The sequence below is a fragment of the Oryzias melastigma genome, linkage group LG1, assembly GCF_002922805.2.
Source record: "Oryzias melastigma strain HK-1 linkage group LG1, ASM292280v2, whole genome shotgun sequence".
In the NCBI taxonomy this organism is placed as follows: Eukaryota; Metazoa; Chordata; class Actinopteri; order Beloniformes; family Adrianichthyidae; genus Oryzias; species Oryzias melastigma.
Window position 1 is genome coordinate 15,488,083 of NC_050512.1, and position 26,121 is coordinate 15,514,203.

The window sequence follows — 26,121 nt, forward strand, 5'->3', positions numbered from 1 at the left end:
GGCGTCAAACTCCGGGGGCAGTGTCCTTCATGTCAAACCAACCTGCCATTGAAGCTCCTTAGTGACTAACCCACCTGATCCAGGTAATCAACAGCAGATAAAACTGGATTTCTGGAAAAACTAGCAGGGGGCCGGCCTTTGAGGACTGGGTCTGGACACCCCTGGTCTACAGCCAATCAGGATGTAAAACACAATGCAATGTAAAAAAATAAAAGCTAAGCTGCGAGGCCGCAAAACGTTGCTATAGCGAAGGACCATCATAGCCTTTCATTTTGGTGTAAAGTCTTGACTTCTTAAAAGCAGAAAGTTAATCTGAAATTGCTCCTTTTTGCAAATGCCTCTAGTGGTCTTCTGTGGAATTGCAGCATTTTTACATCCTAATTTGGGACAAATCTCAAAACAGAAGATGAGGGCATGGCTTTGACCTGAAATAGCTCTCCGTCCTTGAATATCATGAACTATCTACAAACATTCACAACATCAGTGTGGTCAAGAACAAATATTTGAGTAACCAGGCTTTGGAGCCGAGATAATCAGTCCCTTCAAGACAATATTTGCAAACTTTGTACTACTGAGAGTAAAGATTAGGTTAGCATTCACGCATCATTATCACAACAGCAGTACAGCATATGTCTAAATGTCACCACATTGACAGCTCTTTATTTTGCTTTTTCTGGTGTTAACTAGTTAAAAAGGTGAAATGCAGGAATCCACATCTAAACATCACGCACACCTCTTTTCTTTCATCGTGTCTACCTTGACTAACACTTTACACATTCCACGTGTTTCAAAATGCCTGGTGGCCTGTGTATTATTAGTGGGGTACTCCAACTGACAAACAAATACCTAGAAATGAAGTCATCTGGCCAGGACATGTTTACACAAACACTGCTGAGCGATTTTTATGGCTGATGTTTCCTTGCGAGCCTTTAACACTCTCTAACAACTCCCACCCCCCCTCTATGTTCCCAAACACACAGTTGATCAAAACACGGCACACGATTCTATACTAGACCGCAAATACCACTGTACTCAAACAAAACCTCTGTCAGATCAACGTTTAGGATCCAGATGTTCTCGCAGAGTGAAGAAAAAAAAAAAAATCACGCCGGACTTGATAAGTTACTGAGTTACTTTTGCCCCCTCCGCCCATTTTCTCCTATTAACAAAATCCTAATAACGAAGCCAGTGTGTTAGTAGCCAGGACCTCCACACCACAGGGTCCACACAGACTAAACACGTCCAGTTAATGGTGGAAAGAATTATTCTGTTGAAGAAATGCGTCCACCAGCTATGCCAGAAAACATAAATACAAAGAACGCCACTAAAGCCTATTTGAAACATCTGTGGTGTAATAATTGAGCTAATGCCTGGGTGGCACTGTAGTCCCCAAGGAATAATCAACCGCAAATATGTTTCTGCTGTGATTCTTTTTTTTACCTTAAAAAAGAACAAAGAATTTTGTTTAATTTATGTACTTGATGTATGTCAAAACTACAAAATTACGTGATTAAGTCGTTTTGGGACAACATTATTAGATATTTATTATTGTCACACAAAGAAACTGACAATCGTTATATTTATAAAACTAAATTTTTACCAAAATAGTAAACAAAATCAGCTTAGTGACCAAATGGTGCAGTGTCTGTCTAAAGACTGGGAGATTGGTGGTTGGGTCGTTGAAAAACCTAAAAAGATAGGCACCCAATATTCCTCTTCAGAAGCACAAGGGTATGATTGGGGGAGTTGAACCCTAAAACTAGGAATGTTCTGATCTGATGATTGGAAATTGGGCCCAATCCTGTAGTTTTAGACTTGATCGGTATCGGATGTTGTGACTCAATGTCTGTATCAGGGACTGAATACTTATCATTTTACTATTTTGATGAGGGTTTTATATTTCAAGCTTTTTATCACAGCTATATATAGTTTAGGACGAAAATCATTACTTTTACTTCTAGAATTGTTTTTGGAGATATGAATTACATTTGATCAAACATGTTCAATAGTTCTGAAGATACTAAAGCTACAGTCAACAAACTTTCTCCCAGGACTGATTATCACCCATTTCCTAGGAGTGTGTATTGGCATGAGTCTGGCGATACGATATGTATCCCGATACAGTGCGTATTGAAATATATTCCAAGACTGTACCAGAACAATTTTTCACTTTTTAAATACTATGACTTAGAAAAAAAACTATGAATATTTAAGGTTTAGGTGGAAAACAAAAGTAAGAGATTGAAGGACGCTCATTAATAAATTAAGTATCATCTTGTCAGCCTTTTAAATCCAAACAAGTATTGCCAAATTAAATATCGTTTTTACCCTACACCCCTAATTTTTACTAGTTAATTATTAACTATTTTTTGTTTTTTTTCGTTTAGAGTTGCCTGTTTTTACTTGATTGTTTTAAGCTTCTTCACATGCGTGCTCTGTTTAGGTGTTCATTGAAACAAGAAGGTGAATAAAATAAAAACAGGGAACAATCTGGATATTTTTACTAAATTTGTTCATTTTTGTTAAATGTGTTTCAAAAGTTTAAGATCAGGACTCGGTATTAGCAGATACTCAAAATCAAACGTTTTAAATTGATCAGGGCCAAAAAGCCTGATCGGGACATCCCTACCTAAAATCTTTCATGGTCAGTGCTGTTGATGAGCCCAGGACTCACCCAGGAGATAAGTTAAATCTTTTGACGCACCCTGTTGTATGACAGCTGATTGAACTTTAGGATTTCTTCTATTTCTTATTGGATGATGGCCAAAATTTTGACATGAAAAGCAATATTGCAAAATAAAAAAAGGGAAATAAAGTTGAGAAATAAGTAGAAAGTCCATGTCAAATACTTTACATATTACAATCATACAGATCCTGTTCTATTGTGTGGAATTATTTTTGTTGTATCTACTGATAAACAAATGTTTTTCTGATGCAGTTAAGACATCCCTCAGTCTAAGGACAATGTTGCATATGGAAGGGATTATGACAATTGTGTCACACATTTGAATTATGAAGATACAGTCATGCACGTTCCCTTCACATTCCAGTTGCTGAATGTTCATTGCTGCTCAAGTATCAGCATTAGCACATGTGCATAAAACAATGATTTATTTTCTGCTCTGAGATGAGATTTAGTTTTTCTTTTATACAAATGAGCATACTTCCTTTTATTTGATCTTTAAAAACATATAAAACAGAAAAACTTAGAGTAGTCAAAAGCTATTCTTTAAAATCGTCTTTTAAAAATTGCAACTTCATAAATGTTGCTTGGTGTTTGTTTTGGCAAAGGGGAGACGCCATTGGACAACTTGCTGAATGTGCACATCTCAATGAAGTCATATTGATATTTTTGCTTTTGAAGAAAAAGTAACTTATTTTCAAAGTATTTTTTGATCATACCTTTTAGGATCTACTAGCTTGAAGAGCTTCCCACTGTGTGACTGAGCCATGTTTTTACTGCTTGCTAGTATGTAGACTTCACCTGCAAAAGAGAAATGCAAAATCTGCTTTATTAGTGTACAATTTATTCGTTTGCAAAAACAGACTATAGAATAAAAGAAATATACTTGTGTGTATGAAGAACATAAGTGCATGTTGGGCTTTAACAATTCTGTACATGCCAAGGGACTGTAAGGGAGGATTTTAATGGGACCACTGGATCCCCATGACTGGGAAAGGGGGAGATAATTTAATGAAGAACAAGCCTGCAAGAAAACTCCATAAGGGGACAAATTGTAAACATGTGTCTGTGGGGCCCCTTCTGTGGGACATACAGTTCTTGCGCTGCTTGCAAATCATGATCAAATGCAGGAATCTTGAAATACCTCATCAAGTAATAACTCCAAGACCTGGCAATAACTGTGATCAAACATCTCTAATGGCTGTGAGAGTGACTCACATCATGTGTTCGTTCTATAATCAGAAACATCAGAGATGACAGTTGTTCATTCTGCGAGTGCCTGGTGGAAGTTTACCAGGTAAAATATTAGCAAATGAAATGAATTAGAGTTCTTGGGACTGTGTTGTGTCATCCACGAGCTGGATCTCTGAGATGGATTTTTTGTAGAGTGTTCAATACATCAGGCACACATTTGGAGAATTCTGTGAATTTGATTAAAAAAAAGTATTTGCTATTTGCAATTCTCCTGGGAGAGACTAGATTAATTTTGTTTTTAGGTTCAAAGCCCTCATCTTTTCATCAAGTGTTTTCAATGTCAGCATCTTAGTGTCTTAATTTACTTAATGAAATATTCCAGCAAAACATCACTGGTTTGGGGTAATATTTAATAGTGAATCAGTATAATACAGGTGTATTTCAGTTCATATTTTTTTTTCTATACAAACCTGCCACTACTTATTTGACAGTGTGAGTAAGTGGTGAAATGAGAACAGAAAAAATTTGAAGAGAACTAAATAAAATGCCTGTATGCTTTTTTTTCCAGTTACCTTGTTCATCCTCTCCAAAACCCAATATCTGTCCAACGAGAGTGGAGCCGCAGGAGCCAGCCGAGCCAAGACACATAGCCTTTTCCTGCCACTCTTCACCACTTGCTGAAGTTGAAAATGAAGACTTCTGAAGAATCTGCAAGTTACTGCAAAGGAACAAAGGTATCTTCAGGTCAATGACTGCTATCACATCCTGACATAATGCAGAGTCTACGAAAGTGGCAACTAAGAGCAATAATGGTAAAACAATAAGTTTTTGGTGTGATTATTATTACTCAATAACACTTTTGTGGAAGAATACAGCTTACTCTTCTTTAAAATCTACTTTAGGGAATTTGCTTTCTTTTCTTGACATTCTTGGCTATACTGTATCTAATTTTGCTGATCAATCCAACTGTTACATAGATGCTCTTCAGTTTGTCTTTTTTTAAGACCCAAAAGTTCTCCTTAAAAGATATTGCATTGTATCCAAATTGCATTTTCTTTGGAAAATCTGGGTGTCAGGCAACCATAGTAGTGAGATATTCAGAAGACGTTGTGGTTGGCTCAGTGGCTGCAAAGTGCACAGATATGGTGACTGCAAAGTAAGCCTTACTCATCATTTATGCCACTGCTGCTTTAGTTGTTTCTATTGAAATGAAAGTTTTAATCTTTACTAAACATTCAAAAGTCTCGCTGTTTGTTTAGGTGCAGTTATATTAACCTAAGCTATGCTTTTGCCCATTCAGACAAACCACATCTGCAGAGCCTCCTTCTTATCAAGCAATTGAACGGCATCTTGGGGCCACACCACTGACTGCATGCAGAAATAGGAAGTAATCACTGGATCTAAGAAGCCAAAGCCCAATAGACTTCTATTGAGAAATACACAGCTGTCTTTGAGTCATTATATTGGTCAAAATAACCACTTCTTACATTCTTATTTACATTTTTATCAGCATCTTTTTTTTAATTTATTGCAAGTTATTCAAGTTATAAACTGAAAATCAGATGCCTCAGTAAAAGCACGTGGTGCCTGTTAGCCCCACCTCAAATGTTTGATTGACAGCTTCTCCCGAGCTTGTTTTCAGTAGAAGGGGTGTGGACTTCTAACAAGCTTACTTGTGATTTGAGTATGATTCGAGACAGTAATTGTCTTGGAAACATCGACTCAGACCGACTTGGACTAATCGGTGTTGTCTGGATCTAACAGGGCAACATCCATATTGTGGAAAATGTTGACAAAATTGGATTCATTTGGCTGGGGACCGAGGTAAGGCCTTTTCTATGGGTGACCTCACATCCGCTCATTCCAGTTCTCTATATACAGTCAATGGGCTACACGTCTGTCATGCTGGGTTTGGGTTTTTCCTAATTTCTCCAAGCATTGCGCTGACATTTCAGAAGAGATTGATAACCATTGTAAAAACTTTCAAGTAGTGATAAATACTTCGACTGTAAAGCGTCAGCCTGTGGTTACTTCTAATAGGGCAGATGTTTGCAAGATTATTTTTTAAATATCTTGGAGACCCCTTTTTGCTTTAATATTCTTTCACTTTGGATTTACTACTGCTAAATATTTGCAAAGTCAAAATCGTTTTGTTCTAGTCAGAAGTTGTGTCTTTGTAGTATGAGGACCATGAACAAAAAGATGATCTATTTATCCATTCATTTTCTAAACTTTCTTAGTTCTAGTAGGGTTCATAAATTACATTGCTTTATATATAAAAAAACAAGAAAGACAAAATAACTACAAATAGTTACTTTTATATTGTGTTTGCATAACTTAAGGATCCAGGAATCCTTTTTTAATACTTTCCAAATATGTAAAAAAGAAAACATTAAAAAAATGATTAATTTTTCACTTGACTTTTCAAAGTGCACAAACTCTGCTATTGTTACATTTAAAAGTAAGACTTTTACTTCTGATAATATGGTTCAATGCCCCATCTTCCTTTGCAGTTGCATGATGGTATTGAAGACCTCAGGTTTTAGTTTCAAAATAAACATCAAGCTGGAGCCTTTTCTCAGCCACAACAACATGCGTCCAAATTATAATGACATACAGAATTCTACGACCACACATTGTGTCAAAGGCAGTGCCAACTCCTCATAGTGGTCCCCCACATTATTTACTTCCTATGCTTACTCAAACGTCAGAGTTTGACATCAGCAGCGTAGGATAAATTACAAACCAAAGAAAAGTGTGAACAGGATGTCTAATCTCCATTTACACTCAGAGGGCTGTGCTGTGGTGGTGACAGTAACACAAAACTTGTTTTCCTCTGCATGGGTGGAACTTTGTATTTGTGCTGGCACATTTCCATGCAAGGAGGAAATTTTTTTTGACATTATATTGTAAGAAAAGTCCCAAGAAGTCAGGGATCAGATGCTCACCACACCAAAAGGATGAAGACACTTTCATCAGAGTAATTACAAATTCTACAAAGAAAAATGCTTTTTTTTACTATAAATCAACTAAATGAGCTAAATTTTGAGGACTTACCCATTTTTATCACCAAACACATAACTTCCATAGAGTCTTCTAGACTGGCAGCCCCTGTAGATAAAGCCCCCCACAGGTGGTGCCCATCCGTTGGACTGCAGGTCATAGACAGAGGGTTCATGTTCTATAAAGGCACAGGAAAATGCAGGTCTGATATAAGGACATGGACTTAATCTATGGAATGTTCAATTCTCTGATACATATAAACTAGATCTGGTCAACATTCATTGTAAACTGCTAGCCATGTTTTAAGACTTCACATTTTATCGACATCCAATCGTATTTTAATACCAACTCACCTAAGAACTCATCTTTCGAGCCATTTTTAAAAGGATTCCCAGTGTTCTTACAATTATAATTGTGTTGTTTTTAGCCAAAATGTAAAAATCTGTAGTTTTCTAGGACATACTTTCATCAGAGCGGGAAAGGTTCATTTGAAATCCGTTGGGGAGAGGAGTGGAACAGGGAACTTATTGACCACCTACTGTAATTTATAAGTAACAAATAAGCTCTTTTTTAAACTACATTTTTTCAGCCCCCGATTCACAACAATTTGAGGAAAGAAATACTCAGAAATTGAATTTTAAGCTTATTTTTTTATACATGTCCTCTATGATCTAAAAATACCATAAAAAAATGTTTAAAAACACAATTTTGATTGGAGTGGGTCTTTAAACTCAAGCATGAGTTTATGAGGAGTTGTTGTAACACAATAATACCAATTAACACTGTAATACTTGTTACAGACAGGCAATGATTGTTCTGTTCCCTCCCACTTTACATATTTAACATAGAATTTGGTTAGAGTTTGGTCCAGAGCAATTAAAGGAATTAAATAATCTGTTTAATTGGAACAAAATTTACAATATATTCAATACAACTGTTCTAAACTATTAGATTTAATAATTGTCCAAACACTCTGACAAGAACACTTTTTTGTACACCCAACTAAGTTTTTGATGTTTAAAAAAAAAAAATCTAAGGAATTAAAAGACAATTCGAAAGGTTAAATAAACGTGTTACACAGCACTTTTTTGGTATTACCATCTTTTATAAAACAACAATAAATGTATGGATTTAACCTTTTTAAATGAGTGCTTATAGTGTGTTTAAATTTAGAAAGTTGTAATTGTTAATAATTGAAGGTAGAAAAAAACAAAGAAGGAATTCTGAATAACATAAAATTATATTTAGCATTTAGGCTGCCAAACCCCTGCTCTTACAAACTTAAACACAAGAAAGATGTAATTTTCAAAATGAAAGATTGTGAAAGATTGTTTAAGAGGTTAACGGTTTTCTGTTTCATGCTAAAAATGTAATGAAATTAAACTCAAGCAAAGGTTGTGTTCAGTTACTGTTAACACGGGATCTATCAACACTGCAAAACAATGGACGTTTTCCAAACACAAAAAAGGTAAATATTATGACCATTTCTTTAGGAAATCTCATGGAAATAGTGACTCACCGTAATCTTTCCCCTTAGTGATTTCCAATATTCTGCCCGCCGATGTGTTTTTGCCACTGGCGTCTGTGCAGAGTATAACAAGACTTCCATTGTCTGACGGAAGTCGATCCACTGCACACCTACAACCAGAAATTAATCCTATATAAATCATCTATAATGTTTTTATTCTCTAGGAGTGCATCGACCTCAGTAAGAAAACATTTTGTTGTCATCTGCCGTTCCTTACCTGCCTGGGTCGTGTAATCCATGTGCAAAGATTTCTGGCGGCTGGTTTGTACTGTTAAAGTAAGGATTGTTCCTGGGTATGGAGTAGGCTGACGAGCAAGAATCTGTGTCCACGTCCACCCTCAACACAGAGCCTGTGAAGTCACTGCAGCCCATCACACAACATCAAGAAGAGAGTTATGAAGGTACGTGTTAAGATGAAGTTCAAACTTTAGGAGAAATATGGTAAAGGTATATATACGTACAAAAAAATCATTCCTTTAACTTTCAGACTCACCTGAGTCCGTCCATTTCCTCCATATCATCCAGTGTAATCATGCCGTCTCCCAGAATGATGTGCAACAGCCCATTGGGGCTGAACAAAAGTTGGCCACCGAGGTGTTTTCTGTGCAGCTCTGCTACTTCCATTAGCACACGGACCGTCCTTATGTCCACCTGGTTAGGGTTTTTCCTGGTAGATACATTAAAAATCCACATCACTGTCATGTAAATATATTGGATACTTGTATGGCTGCCACACAAACAAACTAACAAAAAAATATCAAAACAAAAACCCCATACAGTGTGGTAAAAACGAGTTTTCCAAACCATTATGGCCAATTTACCTAAAACTAAAAACAAACAAAAAATCCTCACAAGACAGTCGAGTTAAACTGTAGATTGAAGCACATTTTCTTACACAACTACATGTTCCCTGTGATTATACTTAACATATCTGAGTTTTCTGAGAGACAATTAAAACAAAACAAAATGCTGACATAACACACCAAAGAAAATCCAACATCAAACGAGTTTAACTTCTTTCTGTCTGCAGACATTTAGTCTAAATCTAATGTATGTTGTTGTAAAAGCAAGACAATGGGTGGAGATGTCAAACTATTGCACACTTCTGTCCTCAAAATATGAAATTAGTCTAGTTTTGGTAAAGCGACGAGTGCCTAAAGACCGATAAGTAAACATTTTAAGTAATACATCTTAATCTATCATGAAGAATTTTTAACTGTCCTCTTAAATCGCACCACGACTGCTAAAGAAAGCTGTAATTAAGAAATGCTTGTTAAGTCATTAAGCAAATTCAAATGTAACATTTGGAACATTCGTGAGAATATACAGTTTCCCCAAACCAAAAACATTGTGAAACAAGCTTGAAATGCTGTCATTATCACAGACGGTGCAAAAACTCAGCAAAATTTACTTTTTTTTTTTCCTTTCGAAAATCGACACCTGGCTTGACATAAAATCCCCCAAAACCAAGTTATTTTCCTTTTCCTCATTGGATCATAACACAATTAATTTGCACTATTTTGTTTTAGCTGTTATAGCTGCTGACACAATTGGAGTACAACTCTTTCAGATTTTGAGACGTGGGTTGTATCCGACTTCCTTCAATCATCACTACTTGGCGCATCATATAGTGCGTTCTCTATTTTCCAGAGCTGTCCGAATCTACAATTTGAAAATTGATTGCACAAGAAACTGCCCAAGAAAACTAGTGTGCATTGATGCTCACTAGATTGGCGGATATAAACTACAATGCACTGCATTTAAGCAATTTTGGGGGAAAATGAATTTAAATATTTTTTTCATAAAATATCCAAGTCCAGAACAAAATAAATTCATAAACGGTCTTTGTAAAATGTTCATATTTAATAGTACTTTACTTTGTGAAATTAGTGATGTCATATTTACTTTTCATAATAATAATATTAATATATAAGGGTGAACATGGTGTCCAAATTGCTTTTAAAATCTAGGGCACTAGATAGTTCTAAACTTTATAGTTTATTAGTAGTTACAGGGAGTAGGAAGGGAATTCGGACAGAACCTACAATTCCAAAATCCAATGCACTGGAAATTTCCCTGAAGTCTTTGTGAAACACTAGTATGCATCGGTGCTCACTAGACTGGTGAATATAAAATACAATGTATTGCGTTTGAATGATTTTTCATGTGGAAAAAAAAGTATTTAAATTTATTTTTCAGTTTTTTATTTATTTTTATTAAGTTTTCATCATCAGAATTCATAAATACCCTTCGTAAAATGTTCATTTTTATTAGATTTAGGGATATCTGTTACATGTTATTTGGCATTTTTAAAAAAAGTAATGCACATGGTGTCTGGATTGTTTTTAAAGGGCCTGTATAATATGCAAAATCAATTGTTTTAATTCCTCATAAAAACACCCCTAAAACAGTATTTTTCTCTATTCATGCATCTCTGAGCATTCCTCTCCAACCCTGCACTCTGAGCACCAGCCCCTCCAAATCAACACAACCAACTGGGCCCTCACGTTGTGACATAGATAAGTGGGGAACAGCCCCTTCCAGGAAGAGTCTGCGCTGCCAGCACCACCTCCAGGCTAACACACCCCCACATTCTCTGCAGAGCCAGCAGTGATTGACAGAACGTTTCATTTGAGCATCAACTATGAGAAGTGGTTCCTCTTCCAACTAATCTGTAGAGACCATGACTCAATGTCAGGGCCGGCTCTAGGTGGAGGTCATGAAATGGGTGGCGCCCACAAGGAGTTAAGGGCGGTGTCTCAGAGATGGAGTCGTTTTACTTTCAGGTACAACAATGTGCACATGAAAATAACAAATATTTCATAAATAATTTGTTCTTCAGTATTCCAAAGGTAATATATGATCACATGGATATAGTTTACTCTGAAAGGGTTAAGAATAGCATGATGTGGCCCTTTAGAATTTGGACACTGTCACAAATGGATTGAAAGATTCAGCTCTGTTGTTCTTGTCAGAAATAAAATGATCAATACAAACAATGGGAACTTCTAACAGTTTTTACAGGTTTTGTTACAACACTAAATTAGTAAAACACTTTGAACAGTAAAAAGTCTGTGGCTTCAGTGTTCCTTCAGGCTGATGAGAGCTAACATTTAAAGGTGGATGCAGAACACACTTATCCCATTACCTTGAAACGGTGTATTCAACCACACGGAGAATGTGGTCGTGGGGTCCGATGGCCCAGCGCTCTTGGTTGGTGGTATAGGAGATGTAGAGCTTGCCATTCTTTTTGTAATTGGGGTGGAATGCCAGGCTTAGTAGGCCCCTTTCATCTCCACCCTGTAGTCAGTTAAAAAGAAAAACAAAAGGACCAGGAGTTAATGATGTCTTTCCTTGGCTTCTGCTCAGCAGCACAGTGCTGGGACCAGTCCCTTGCTCCTCTTCATCAACACGAGGATGCAACTCCTGGGAGCCCCGTCCCTCCCCACCTCCGTTTGCCCTCAGGTTGTCTAATCCACTTACATTAGCCCATCACTTCCTCTTTTCACACTATACTATTATATCAGGCTCTCGTTTCTCCTCTGCACACCTTCGCCTTCCTTCTTTAATATTCCATTACTATCCTTTATAAAACATTTGACTCTTGGAAGAGATACACCCCCCCAACAAACACAGGCACACACTCCCACACCCCCCCACCCCACTCAGACCCACAAGAAGGTCTGGGGCCCTGTGCCGCCCCAGACCCTCCCGGTGGCCTCCATTGTGTGGTGATTTGTGTGTGTAATCTTTGGGGGATATTTGTGAATGCTGAGCTGAGTGGTTAAAAGAATTTATTAGCTCACTCACAGTTCATAGAGAGCACAAAAGTGCAGGGTGCTTCAGTCTGTGCTTTTTGCTCCCGGTCCCCTTACCCTTTCCCGATTCACACAGAATCTATGTAAAAATCGAGGCTTGGATGTTGAGGGGGGAAAAGAATGAAGGAGTAGAATTAAAAGGAGAGGGGAAGAAAAAAAAAAGAAAACCTAAACAAGAAATGAGCTGCCAACTCCCACTGTCTTGGCAACATGTTTAGAAAACATCTAAATTGCTTGTGTAATATGTAAACCTTTGTCTCACCCCGGAGGCAGCAGCATCAGTTGTCACCACCCTGGTGGTCTACCCATCACAGTTAGCTATAATAATCAGCTATAGCATTTCATTCCCCAGGCAAAGAAAGCCAGGTCTGTCCTTTTAATGTTGCATTCTCTTTGAACCATTTTGTCCAGAAAAAGGAAGTATCCAACCTAAAGTGTTTCATATAAAGCCCTCTGCATGAGCATCTCCCTCCAAAAAAAGAGTTTTAGGTTTTCAGAATATATTTATTTTATCTTAAAACATAACTTTTATTCTGGGATAGGCAGTGTAGCAATCCAATTTTCAAAATGGTAAATACGAAAAAAAAAAACGTGCTCAATTTCTTGATGATATTCAAAGGGAAACTTATTTGACATGTGGTCCAATTACATGTGTCATCATCACACGTTTTCTTTTTTGTATTGTAGTTTCGTTTATGACAAACATAATTTCTCCAAGCAGCAGAACACATTTCCTATGATGCATTTATCTGTTTTTTGACAAAACACATGACTTAACATTCTTTTATGTCCTTAAATCCTGATCTCGGGAGCAGAAATTTTGGCCCCGTCCACATCTTGGCATGACTCCAGGGAAAGCGGAGAATATAACGGATGAGGTGTGGTTATTATCTGATGATCCATTACATGGAACAGTGATCTTGTCTGAATGACGGTGAAACGTGGAGCCAAAAAGCCCCGAAGTGGGCAGATAACAAGTCGTTTCATGGAGGATTCTCTACCTCTACGTCAAAGCAAAACCTTTTAACTCTGCCTCACAGCTCATTTAAATCTGTGAACCAGGATAAATCTTTATCTGGTATTAAAAAATAAAAATTAAAAAACAGCTCAATATCATGTGCAGTTAACAAGCCAAAGAATGGCTGGGGTTTATGTTAAGTACTCTGTCAGTAAAATGTAATGTCTCTGATTAATTGCTTTTATCTAAGATTAAGATTGTTTGAGTTTCAATAATCCACCATGTGTTTAAGAGCTGCTGCAATATGTCTTTCATGAGTTAACAAGAAGCGTTTAAAAACCAAAATTATGATTGTGACTCCTTAAGATTTAGCTGAATTGGTATTGTCTGGTAGTAAGGGTTTACAATAGAAAAAAAGGTAAAAACACACATATAGAAATGTTTGGAATTTAACTTTATGTATGTGAAAATCTGTATTTTTGACAAAAAGAATGGTTTATAACTGACCACAGCCTATGTTTATTGTTGTATTCAGCCATTTTATGTTAATACCAAAACAGTTTTCAGCAAATTCACTGATGTCACAGCCACGTTAACCCTGTTTTGCAAAGCATTGTGCTAGATATGCAAATTTGAACCTTAAGCACTAGTAGATACGTGTCTAACCTTTTACATCTGCAAGTAATACTGAAACAAAAACTATGCTTCTAATCTTGGTGAAAAGGTTATCCCTAGGCAAGGAAAAATAACAGAAGAATACTTTTAACATACCAAGTGTGCAGTTTGGTATATTCTAAAAATAAAAAGAATACTTGGGTGGTGTATTTTTTACAGGTTTGTTATGTTAGCAGGAACATCCAAAAAATACCAAAAAAATCTCCAATACTTTATAAACATCAAGGCTAAGTTTTGCAAAAACATTTTTTTGTTCAATAAACAATGTATCTTTGTTATTCTGACAGTAAATATCAAGTTTATTGTGTTCTATAATTTAGAAAAAAATGAAAGTTTGCCAGTTTGGAGCGATGTACTTTTTTTTTCAAAATGGTACATTGATAAATACATTTCAGGTGACAAGACACATCTGATTAAGCACTTCTCTTTAAAGAAGCATTAATATGGCTGCAGGGATACAGACTGTCCCTAGTTTTGGATAAACCAAACTCTATTTTACACTTTGAGAAGCTATTTAAGATCGTTCTTCACCTTTCAGCACATCCAAAAAAACAGAAGTATTTAATTAAAAAGTCCAGGTGTGTTTAAAACTACTTTACACATGATGTAGCCATCATTGGTGGGGCATGTTTGATTTGGGATGCGGATGAGGACCAGAGATTCAGGACGGAATTTCAGGAGAACACCCACAATGCAGGTAACATGAAAACACATCACTATTTCTGTGGTCTAATTGACACAGAAGGGATCCCAGACAGGAGGGGCATAGAGGAGCACAAGGAAACACAGAACATTACAATCAAAGCATGTGCGTGGAGCTAATGATAAACTCATTATCTGCCTTATCTTCTGGGTGCCTGGGTTCCTCTCTCTGTATAAAGGCAGCTCCATCCTGTTGATGCTCCCTGTAAACACCTTAGCCCTCCCCAGTTCTGTCAACCCCCAAGTGTTTGTGGGCCTGTTCTGGCAGCCAACATCACAGAATAGGACTCCTGGGACCTGCATGGGATTGAGCCACAGCTAATTGTCATAACAGTCACTTTATCCACAACCAGTTTGGACTAAATTGTGATAAGAGAACTGAGAAGAGCAGGAAGTGTATCCCACAGAGTGTAGTTGCCAATTCAAAAGCTGTGCTCTGTTTGACTCTTTGTAAGCAAAGGGGTTTGTCAGCAGAGAGGCGAGGGGCATGTAAGCTAGATAAACTTCCTGTCTAGGAGTGTGCCCCCAAACCTCCCAGCTATCTCATACCCTCATGGAATCTAAACAATTTCTGAACATTTTTTCTTACACTCAGCATCTAAGATCATGTTGCTGTTAAGAATGGTAAATAAATAGCCTTACCACTAGAGTGAAATTAACTTTACAACAAAGATTTCAAGGTTATTTTTAAGAAACTTGGACATTCAAGCAATCTTTTAGAAGTCTTCAAAGACAGAAAGCATTTTCACATTGTGATCCAAAAATGAAAGCAACAGATGAAGAAAAGAAAATAGGCTTCTGACACTGCACTTTCTTAACAACCAACTAAGTATTGCAACAATGGTGGAAAATCCTTCCATGGATACAGACAACATTTGTTTAAAGTCTGGGTCCTTTAAAGCATTACCAAATACACCTGACCGTAATAAACCAGCCAGAGAGACTAAACAGTGTCAGACATCTAATGAAAAAAAAAATACTTAAGGCAAGGTTTCAATTAAATAGACTATTAACCCTGTTGGGTGGATTGCTTTGTGTGCTGTTTGAAAGTCACAATCATTGTATCTTTCTCAGACCTCCTCAGTGAATCTGAGGCAGATTTGGTAAACCATAAAAAAAGTAGGGAAAATTAGCAGATCAATGTGCACAAAGTTAACAAACAGGTGATGTGGTATGCTAAAACCCATTTGATGAATACAAGATTGTTTGGTCTTGGTATAAAACTGGATACCATTAATAAACAAGTTCCACTTCACAAGCATTTATCCTGTCTTTGGCCTTTGGATTGTAAAGACTTGCATTTGTGTCTCTGTGAAACAAGTTTTATTACATTACTTGTTTACCCTTGTGCTAGAATGATATCCATGTTAACATTTTACTTTTGCAATACCTAAACATTTATAAGTCAACACAATCCTACCTTCAGGCCGCTCTGCACCAGCTTGTGGATGTCTAAGAAAGGTTCCTTGATTAGCTCGAGGTTATGGGTGAGTATCCTGACAATTCCCTCCCTCTCCAGGACAAAGAGCCGTTGAGAGCCATCGCCACAGTGCACCACGGCTACTGGCTGCTTCAGACCACTCAACACCTCCTGAGCACAGTAGCAGTTGTGTTTGTGTCTCCTGGGAAACAAGGAAGGTAAAAAGGTCAATGAAAGATGCAGACGCTACAGTTATGAGAGGCAGGGGAAGTGTTTGTCCTGCAGACATCGATGAAATGCGATAAAATATAGGTTTACCCTTAACTTTTCATGACATAGACAAAGACGTCCTTGTAAAAATATACTTATACCCCTCTTTAACTGTACAGGGCTGGATGCTGCAAAACTATGAAGAAATCTTCCCACTAATCTCACTTTAATTATTTTTTCCATTCTGGATATTTCATTTTAGAAAATAACCAGTTTTAAAAATATGTATATTTTCATTAGCAATAGGGAGCCTTGGGGAGATGCTGTGTGGTATTTGTTTTATTTTGTTGAAATGTCATAAATAATATTGTCACTAGGGTGCTAAATTTATTGCTTGGCAATAGAAGATTGACATAAGAGCTTCAATTGTTAATATAAACCCCTTTTTGTCTGTCAATTGGCACCATTTACAGATTGTTCAACTAGAAGGACAAAACCAGAATGTGCGTTTTCTGGAGCAAAAATGCCAAAACAACAACTCTAACCTTTACATGATTCCTCTTTGACATACTTACAAGTAGTTCTCTGCACAATACACAAAATGAATAATAACTGATCCGACTTTTTTATGCGATCCTGCACCACAGAAGTTTTATCCAATCATGCCATGCATGTCTAGTGTCAACATGTTCAATAGCTTCTCGACTATTGAACAAAAAAGTATTGATTTTAAGCATGATAATGAGACCACCACTTGAAACCACATCAAATTGTCAAACACAACTGACAGTACTATATCATGAATTCTTAGTTTTTGTTTCAGTCCAGTTACTTCTACTATCTGGACTCTTCAATGTACAAAATCTAGGGACAACTACATGGCCTGTGATTCAGGTGTATGTGCCCCAATGCCTTCTGGCCTCAGGAAAACAAAAGATAAACGCCAAACCCAGAAGGCAAAGAGCAAAGCCCTGAGTTAAGTGGAAACCTTTTTTCCCCACCAAACTTGAGTAAAAATAGTCTTGATAAGACCTGAGATGAGTTGGAGAGTTAAATACTGAAGGATTTGGTAATAGGTAATTACTGAAGTCATATAACTGATGAAACCAAAGAAATGTACTTTTTTCAAAAGTAAAGCCAAACAATCAATATGGTAGCATGCTTATGTTCCACACGACAGCTAGGCGGGAAACAAACCTGTTTATTTCGTCTATTTTTTCATCTTCCAAGTAGTTTGAATCTTGCCCGAGAAGTTGCCTTCGTTGAAAATCTGGAAAGCATAAGCCGGCACCTCTCCTCCCATAGTACTGGCAAAATTCGTCCACATCGGCTTGGAACAGTTCTGTCAAACACAAAAGATACAAACATAAACAGCTAATCGCAACTTTGGATAAATTTGTGTGTAAAACAACCAAAGGAAAAAAAAGGTCAATATGAACTTTCTGATTAAGCAGGAACCTTTTGTAGATTGAGCTACATTGATTTACATTTCAAAATTTAAAAAAAAAGATTCTCCAAAACTCTGACAGGAGATTTGCATAAGCACGGAGATTATTCACAGCTGTGATTTTTCACAACATTATAGTTGGAAAAACAAAGTGAAAAGTGGGGTCTCACCGGCACTAGGCGACCTTAAAACAATCTTGACAATATTGTTTCCTCTACTCCATCCCTCAGAGGACAGAGCAGAGCAAACACACTGGTGGAAAAAACACAAACAGGGTCTCCCAGTCCCTTCTTTCATCTCCTTCTGCTGCCACACACTGCAAGGGGGTGACCACATTAAAAACTGGAGGTGATAGGATATCCCCTCAAACATCTAAACCCAACATGGAGATCAAACATGTGTAGAAACACATACACAGGTCTGGTCATACCACCCACATGCTTGTGTCTGCAGTTATCTTTAACATGTCGGTTGGGGACCTTGAGTTCAGGATAAGGGAATGAGTGAAGGGAAGATATGTGAGAAGCATGGAAAAGGTGGGAGGCCTGTAGGCAGAAATCAAAGTCAGGGAGGTAAATATCTATATGGGAGAACAGTAGTCAAGTATGTGGCCTAATCAAGGGTTGGCAGGAACATTCATGAGGGCAGGACAAACGTTAATGATGCTGTAAAGGCTACTCTTTAAATGTGAAAGCTATAGGCAGTACTTTTGAGTTAGTAAAAACAATGACACGTCCATATTCATGGTTGTATTTTTTTTACAAGTTCTGTCTGACTTGATCATGTAAAAGTATAATTGATATACATAGACCAGGGCTGCCCAAGCCTGGTCCAAAACATCTTATCACCGTGTCTGTTTTCCAGCTCTCTTTGCACTTCCTGCTGCTGATTGCCTGGATCAGGTATTTTCAGTCAATCAAAATGGAGAGACACATGAGTCAGCAAGAAAAATGTGCATAGAGAACTGTAAAACAGGCAGGGCGGTAGATCTCAAGGACCACTGTTGTGCAGATATAGACAAATGCTCCTTTTAACTCTTACTCTAAACAAAGCCTATGCATCTAAAGATAATTCGAATCGTAGTCAAACTCAATATATGTTGCCATTGTGGCAATTAGTTGAACTTTCTCTAATAGGTTACTAAAAGGAAAAACACAGAGGAAAAGGTAACGTCAAAGAAAAAAAAAACAGGCAGCAGACAAAAAGAGAGGGTGAAGAAAGAGGAAGAGAAACAGAGAAATAAAACTCTGTCCATATTCCTGGCTCCCCAATGCTAAAGTTATACTTCCATCTGGTTATCTTCCAAAGCAACCTGGGTGGCCCACCCAAAGTACTTGACATCTTGATGCACTTCAGCAGTTTTACATACACACAACCTTTGTAGAAAAATAAATGTGTCATTCGTCACCACATATGCTGATCTGTGGTGGGCTGAGAGGGGTAAGCAAGAGGGAGCGCAGCAGTGAACACAGGGAAAAGGGGATTCTTTTCTGGATTCCTCTCTTGAGCTTTCTGGGTTTGACTCAGAGCCAATGTTTGTCAGCTTATAAACGTGTAATGTAACTTCAGACAGACCGTCTTCTTCCACCGTCCTTCAAAATTCTACTAGGACTCAATCTTAACTAAAGCATCCACGTTATTTATGTGGAATGGCTGTTAGATGCAGATGAGTATGGTATGTAAGAAGCTGATATATGACTGGCTTGTGGCATATGGCATGTAAGTGGATTTAAAAGTCTTTAAAAAGTGCTCTGTACTTGCAGATCTCAGCAAATCTAATCAATTTGAGACAGAGATTGGAATATGACCTTGCTAGAAAAGATACTGCTGTAAAAAAAAAAAGACTATGTTTGGTATGTACTTTGAAGGCACCACTTTCTCTGTATCCCCTTAACTTAAATTAGAAAATATTTTCCGAGAAGTTCCTATACTACAGCACCATAAACATAGTAAAGTTGATAACACCCCTGAATTCTTCCCGAATTAATACTAGGAATGATCTGGCTTCTGGGATGAAGCTATACTATGTTTGTAACAATCAAAGCTATAAAAACAGTGACAAATTTTCTTCACTGCATGTGTTGTGTGTGGCTAATCAAACTTATTAGAGCGCAGGAAGTTTCTAATCATACATGGTAGAGCTTCCTTGCCTGATAGGCAACAAACTTGGCTAATAATTTTGTAAAGTGGAGTGAAGCACCTCCACCTGTACCCATTCAAACAGATAAAGACAGAATTATTTACAGAAAATTAGAAAAATTTATAGTTTGTGCTTAAACTCAGAATGTTTGAAAATATTGGCCTCAAGGTGAGACATTTTTATAAAACTTTATTCCTGTAAGAGCACACACAACAAGCTTCCCTTTTTCATATCTGTGAATCAATACTGCAAAACAGATTCTTCAACATTCAAATGTATAACTGCTTTTAATTATCAAAGTGTATTTAAGAGACAATTTATAAGTATTGTTATGGTTTGAAAGTTTAAAATCTTAATGTAATGAGAAGAATTTAACATTTGTTTTAGCAATTTAAAATTTGCTGTTCAGACATTTGGGGAGAAAATGTTAGATTTTTTAGCTTAAAACTACAGAATTCAACTTTATTTACAGTATTATAATTAAGTGATACTTTAATGAGGATCTGAATTGTCTATTTAGTCTCTATTTAGGTATCCTCATGCTGAAGCTAAAACACTCATGAGAATGTCGTAAAATAATGACTTGAAAGACCAACTGAGGCACAACTTAATTCTGACAATTAAGGCAAAGCGTCTCAGTCCTGTGTAGGCCAACGCTATCACCCCAAATATTAATGATAAGGGATACAAAACAGATTGCTTAAAGATTGTCCTTGCCTCTATTTCTAGAGTTGCTAAAATTTAAAATTTAAATGCCATTATGGCTTACCTAAAAAAAATATAATAATAATAATAATAATAATAAATCACTTGTTATTAGTGACAAAAACTGTCGAAATTTGCTGAACGTTAAGTATCAGATCTAAATATATTCTAATTGGATATCTTACTAACAAAACAAGAACAAAACTCTGAAAGGGGGTTATATATGAGAGTGTTAAACAAATTAACACAGACCAGACTAATAACACTCTTTCCATGAATTTGAAAGTCTAATAAGACTAAGCTGAATTTCATCAACAAATAAGCCATGATGTATTTTATTTATTCACCACAGCCTTGACATTGACAGTGTATCACCGGAGCAAATATACCCTGTGCTTAATTGTTCTGGTTCTTTGCATATGTTTGGTCATGCGCCACCAGGTAATGACACAGGCAGTGGTGTCAGTTACATTTATGGTCTTTGTTATGAGAGTGTTTACCTGGTATGTGGCCCCTGCATGTGTAATAGAACTTGCGACAGAAATCCAGACAGAGACGTGGCAGGTCCGGCTCCCTGTGTGGCTGTCTATCTATGTCCAGGGAGTGGAACAACACCTGGGCGTTCGGGGAGCAGCGAGCACACTTGATCTCATCCAAGAGATGGGCACATTCTGTATTATTGGTGGAGAAAATCTGGAGAAAACACAAACATAGAAAACAATAAAACAGCAGAACCAGACGATTAGATCTAGTAGAAAAATTAGGTATTTTATAAGATTTATTTCAAGGTAGGAGATAAAGTAGGGAAGCTGTTGACTGAGCAGTTAAGCACAGCCCGGCTGTTAGGTCTCACCGTAAGAATAAACACAGTTTAATTATTCAACATACCTCTTTAAAATTACTTATTTGGATAACATGTTTAGACCTTTGTCTGCCATTCCATGAAATTTGCAAAATGAATCGTTGTGATTACACGGTTGAAGTGATTAAATAACGGAAAACAGATGCCTCACCAGATTTTTCCTTGTTACCTTCCCCAGATACCAAACAAAAGAGCTAGTGATCTCTTTCCTCAACCCCTGCACTAGTTTGACAAAAGCAAATTCAGATATTCCGATAAAGGCATGCTCGTATTTCTGTTGATAAATCACATGTTAAAGGTCACATTTCCTTTATTATATCTCGTATGTGATTATACGACGTCACTTAGTTATTGCTGGTAGGGCTTGCTATTTATATTTGTGATATAATCCCATCTGAAAGAACTGAGGACATTAAGTAAATGAAGACAAATAGGAGCTTCAGTTTTTAACTCGGAGGGGTAATTTGCACAAGTACACAAAGAGTTAATCTAAAAGAAATTAGCAGGATTATTTACATAACAAATTAGCTATAATAAAACACAATGTAATCTGTTTTAGGCCGAGAGCAGCGATGCTTGGACAAGCATGCGGGCTGGCTGGTAGTGTTTTGCTTTGTGTGAGGTCCATGTGTAAACACCAATTTAGAGATAGACAGGCACATCATTCCCACTCTGGCATCAACAAATTAGCAGTCTGTCGAAGTCAATTAAACCAGGGGACCCAAGAGCTAACATATGGACACCTTGCGTTGGGTTGCAGTACAAACTGCAACCGTGGAGAAGGTTTTACAAGGTCTAAGAAGCCACGTTTAATCGACAGGTGGCAGAGAGGAATGCTTACAGGAAATTTAAGGTGGATCGGAAAAAAAACATCTTAAAAAATGCATGATAAAATCTTAGCTCTTCAAAACATAAGAATGAGTAACCTGAGTAAATACTATAAATAAAATGTACTGATTTTGGCATTAAACGGGACTTTGTGCTGGGTATGACCTTGTACGTGTACTATGTTCCTCCATCCTTTACTTTCATGCCATGTAGTGATGTGGGCATGCCTGCTCCCCTGCTCTAAATTGCCCATTGATTCTGTGTGCCATGAACTGGCACAAGGTCTACAGAGAGTGGCATTTGTGTGCTCTCAGCCATGCTCTGTGTCCATATGTTACCGGGATGGACTCCAATATTGCCATCATCCATCCAGCACAAGAAGATCTTTGTACGTTCGTGTTTTGTTGAGTTTCACGCCAATGCTCCTCAAAAGCCCAAAGAACATGGGAGCGAGGCTTAAAAATACAGTCAAAAGTAGCTAGAATGATTAGGATTATATGAAAATAGCAGACTTCAGAATCAAGATGCTCAGCTTCTGGTAAGAAAACAGCTCTGACAAAATGGATTTACTCTCAAAACAGTTGTGGAAACAACATTGAAATGTAAAAATCTTTTCAGATTTACACCACTTGTGTCAGCAAATCCCCCCGTGCACGCTCCAGGTTTTATGCCATCTATAAAACTGCTAGAAGACACAAGAAGCAATTTTTTTTGCTTTATTGCTTGTAACAAATGCTGCCAGAGCACCTATTTTCCATCAAAATATAACACTTTCTATGTCTAACTGTGAAGATAAATATTCATTGAGTTGAAAAACCTTTCAAGTCATATTTTAATAATCTTTTGATCTATTATAAGTGAGTTTTAATTATGATTCTATTTTAAGCCCCAAAAAAGCTGTTGTTTTCCAGGACAGTTTCTGCAGAGCGACAGAATTCTGCCTCTGAGTTATGGGTGGGACCACTGACACGGGTAAGCCTGCCCTCATTTCCAATCATCCCGCTAGTTTACAGCCTCTCATAATCCCAACATAACAGTGGTGCAACAAAAATGGCGAGCAGTGTTGAAGCTATCCAGCTGTACAGTTTTGAGCCAGATGCCAGCTCGGATGAGGGATCAGGGCGCTTGTGGACCACCATCTGTGGCACCTACGCCACTGCTACAAGCTTTTTCCAACCAAATGTTTTTGTCTGCTTCTGATTCAGCACAAAATGCAATTTTAATCTTAATTTTCTTCATATGTGTCCTCCGTCACGAGAAAAATTCTATATGAACATGTTCAAAACACAATTTTCATTGGAGTGCAATGGGATGGGGTGTAGACAACTCTAAACTTCATCAAAACCTTTGTCCTTAGGGAATAGGTGCAAGTTTTCTGGCAGGGGAGTCAGTGTAGAACACACACCCTCTCAAAGGCATTAACTTGGACGGGGCTGATGACTTGGGGAAGGGGGGGTGATGCTCTCCAGCTTCTCCTATTAGCGAAACCAACAAACACAATAGTGTTGTTGTTATTCTTTTGCCATAATCAGAAAGGGCTCTGTGTGTGGGCAGTGTAGTGGGGAGGAGGAGAAGTCGAGTTCGTCCTATTCAGACACCCCCCCACCACCAACACCAACCCACCTCTTCGTATTTGCATGACTTGAGCAAATGAAATGATGCAATATGGCTTTTTGTCGCAACACAAAGTGAGATACCACCCAGCTACTGAAATATCTGAGGAGTGCTTTACATAATAAAGGACCAACGGAATTCTCGTCAAGTTTGGTACTTACAGTGGCGTCGTTTCTGCATTTCCGATTAGATGTTTACGACACCCCTACATTTTTCGCTTTTAGAAGTTTGTTACATGCTAACATGAAAAGTATAAAAGGGCTAGCTCGACTATTTTAGCTTCTTACGTTAAGAAACAAGTTTGTCCGTCGTATTGTTCCGATTGATAAAATTAAATATAAAAAAACACGAATCCTACCTCTTGTAGCAAACCTTTCAATGGTTTCGTAACAGTATAGTAGCCTTCCCTCCTGGCATTTGTAGCTGACTGCTGCGGGACGTAACGTAAATCGGGCCATTGATTGCCATGGTAACGCAGAAGCGCATTGGACACGCCGTATTAGGGCTGCACTCGTATGTGATGCACCTGGTAACGAAACGCTGTTTCACCCAGGAAACTTCGACGTTCTTCCAAATTTAAATGTCAGGTAAGCACAACGAAGCATACAGGTCCTCGCGCACAAAAGCGCGAGCTCACGACTGCCAAAAACCGTCATAATTAGCAGGGACGTAAACGCTTTATGTCGCAAATATGTGTAAAATAAATAAAAATCTAAACAAATTTTAAAAACTGTTAGCTAAAATGTTTAGTAGTTTCCCTTTACTTACTTATTTCGACATTTAGCTGACACAATTATATATATAAATATAAATTACACTGAGGAGCATTTTTAGGGAAAAACAGCGCGGTGAATGAATTTTTACCTACCCTGGCATCCATACGGTGCAAAATCTGATAGGCGGCTCTCCTGGTGGGACAACAGGACACACGGGAATACAACATGTGGCAAAGTTCTCCGCTGCTGCTGCCGCCGTCAAGCAGCACTTTCCGCTCCCTTTTCTTCAGCCGCTTTGGCAAACTCCCGTCATAACATCTTCTCCGCCTGGGGCTTATTTCTCCCTTCTCGCCGAACTTTGCGTCCCCACATTCCCAAACGTTTACAGCCACGGCCAGGACGAGCACAAACTGCAAATGCTTCATAGCTTCAGCAAAGCTTAAAATGTTTAGGGGAAAATAAAATAATAAAATAATAATAATAAAAAAGAAATCGCTCAAAAAATGTATCTGAAAATTAAGTGTATGTTTTATAAGCGGAATAAAAATGTAATAAAAATATTTGTAATTGTTTACACGACTGTCCACACCTTAAATATACTGAGGACAGATACTAAAACATAAATTATGCTATTTCCCCCCCAAATATTAAAAAAACAACAAATATATTAAAAGAAACCAATATATCCTCATGTAAAAAAACAAAACAAAAATAAGTCAAAAACAAAACAGCTTGATGTTCCTTTCAAATGTAATTCCTTTTGAGCAGTTTGTTCGTGCACGGGACTAAACAACATGAAAATAAAAAGTTGCCTCTCACTAAAGTCCTCAGAGCGCTCACATGTTTTCCCGTGCTCTTTCCTCCTTCTTTTTAACCATCGCGCGAGAAGAGGGGCGAGCGCGATGACGTAGTACTTCGCGGGAGCGCGCGTAGATCCAGCCGCGTCCACGCTGAGGTAAACAGTTACCTGTCAGAGCTGTGAAAGGACTCCCCACGCGCTGGAAATCCCGCCAGTTTGAGCCTGTTAAATGTGATGTAAAAAATAAATGTTTATTTTTATTGTATTAATATTATATTATATTTGATGGCAGTTAAAATATGACTTATAGCGGTATGTTATATTTTAGGCCATCTTAAAAAAAAAAACAAGACAAATTCAATTTTTTACTGTTTAATTTGTCTTTTATTTTTAAATGTGATTGCTTTTGCAAAGACAAAGGTATTACATTGTATTTATGAAACCAAAAAATACTGTAACATATTTACAGTGGACACATTTACTGTAAACTTTGCACAAACCTTAAATGAATTCTCATAAAAATGATCAATTGAGACATCCTGTGGGGTTTTTTTTCTTTTCTTTTTTTGCTTCTTTTTGTCCTACAGAATATAATCTCATGCTTTATGATAACATGAAATTAGGTAGACGTCACCTGGTCTCATTTGGGGATCTGTAGATCTCACCAGATCCCCTTATCTGCAAGAATCTGGAGGAAGTGTAATCCAGGAGTAGCTGGTTTGATTGTGAGCAATCATGGAAATGGCTTTGTGTGCAGTGAAGCTGTGATTGGATTCTGCCAGATCTGACCCTGCCACCCTCACATTCTTTGCGTTGCAC

General features: G+C 37.6%; 1 protein-coding gene across 1 annotated transcript in view; it reads right to left on the reverse strand.

Annotated features, from left to right (window-relative positions):
- The window catches only part of LOC112137437 (hedgehog interacting protein), a 33,446-nt gene extending 8,518 nt beyond the window's left edge, over window positions 1–24,928 (reverse strand). The window contains exons 1-11 of the mRNA XM_024259772.1: window positions 24,656–24,928; window positions 20,984–21,176; window positions 17,389–17,533; window positions 15,982–16,183; window positions 11,557–11,708; window positions 8,902–9,075; window positions 8,626–8,769; window positions 8,400–8,518; window positions 6,935–7,058; window positions 4,450–4,595; window positions 3,403–3,484 (exon numbers count right to left, since the gene is read on the reverse strand). Coding sequence (XP_024115540.1) covers window positions 3,403–3,484; window positions 4,450–4,595; window positions 6,935–7,058; window positions 8,400–8,518; window positions 8,626–8,769; window positions 8,902–9,075; window positions 11,557–11,708; window positions 15,982–16,183; window positions 17,389–17,533; window positions 20,984–21,176; window positions 24,656–24,928 — 1,754 coding nt within the window. The remainder of the gene's footprint in view (window positions 1–3,402; window positions 3,485–4,449; window positions 4,596–6,934; window positions 7,059–8,399; window positions 8,519–8,625; window positions 8,770–8,901; window positions 9,076–11,556; window positions 11,709–15,981; window positions 16,184–17,388; window positions 17,534–20,983; window positions 21,177–24,655) is intronic.
- Between the last annotated feature and the right edge of the window lie 1,193 nt (window positions 24,929–26,121).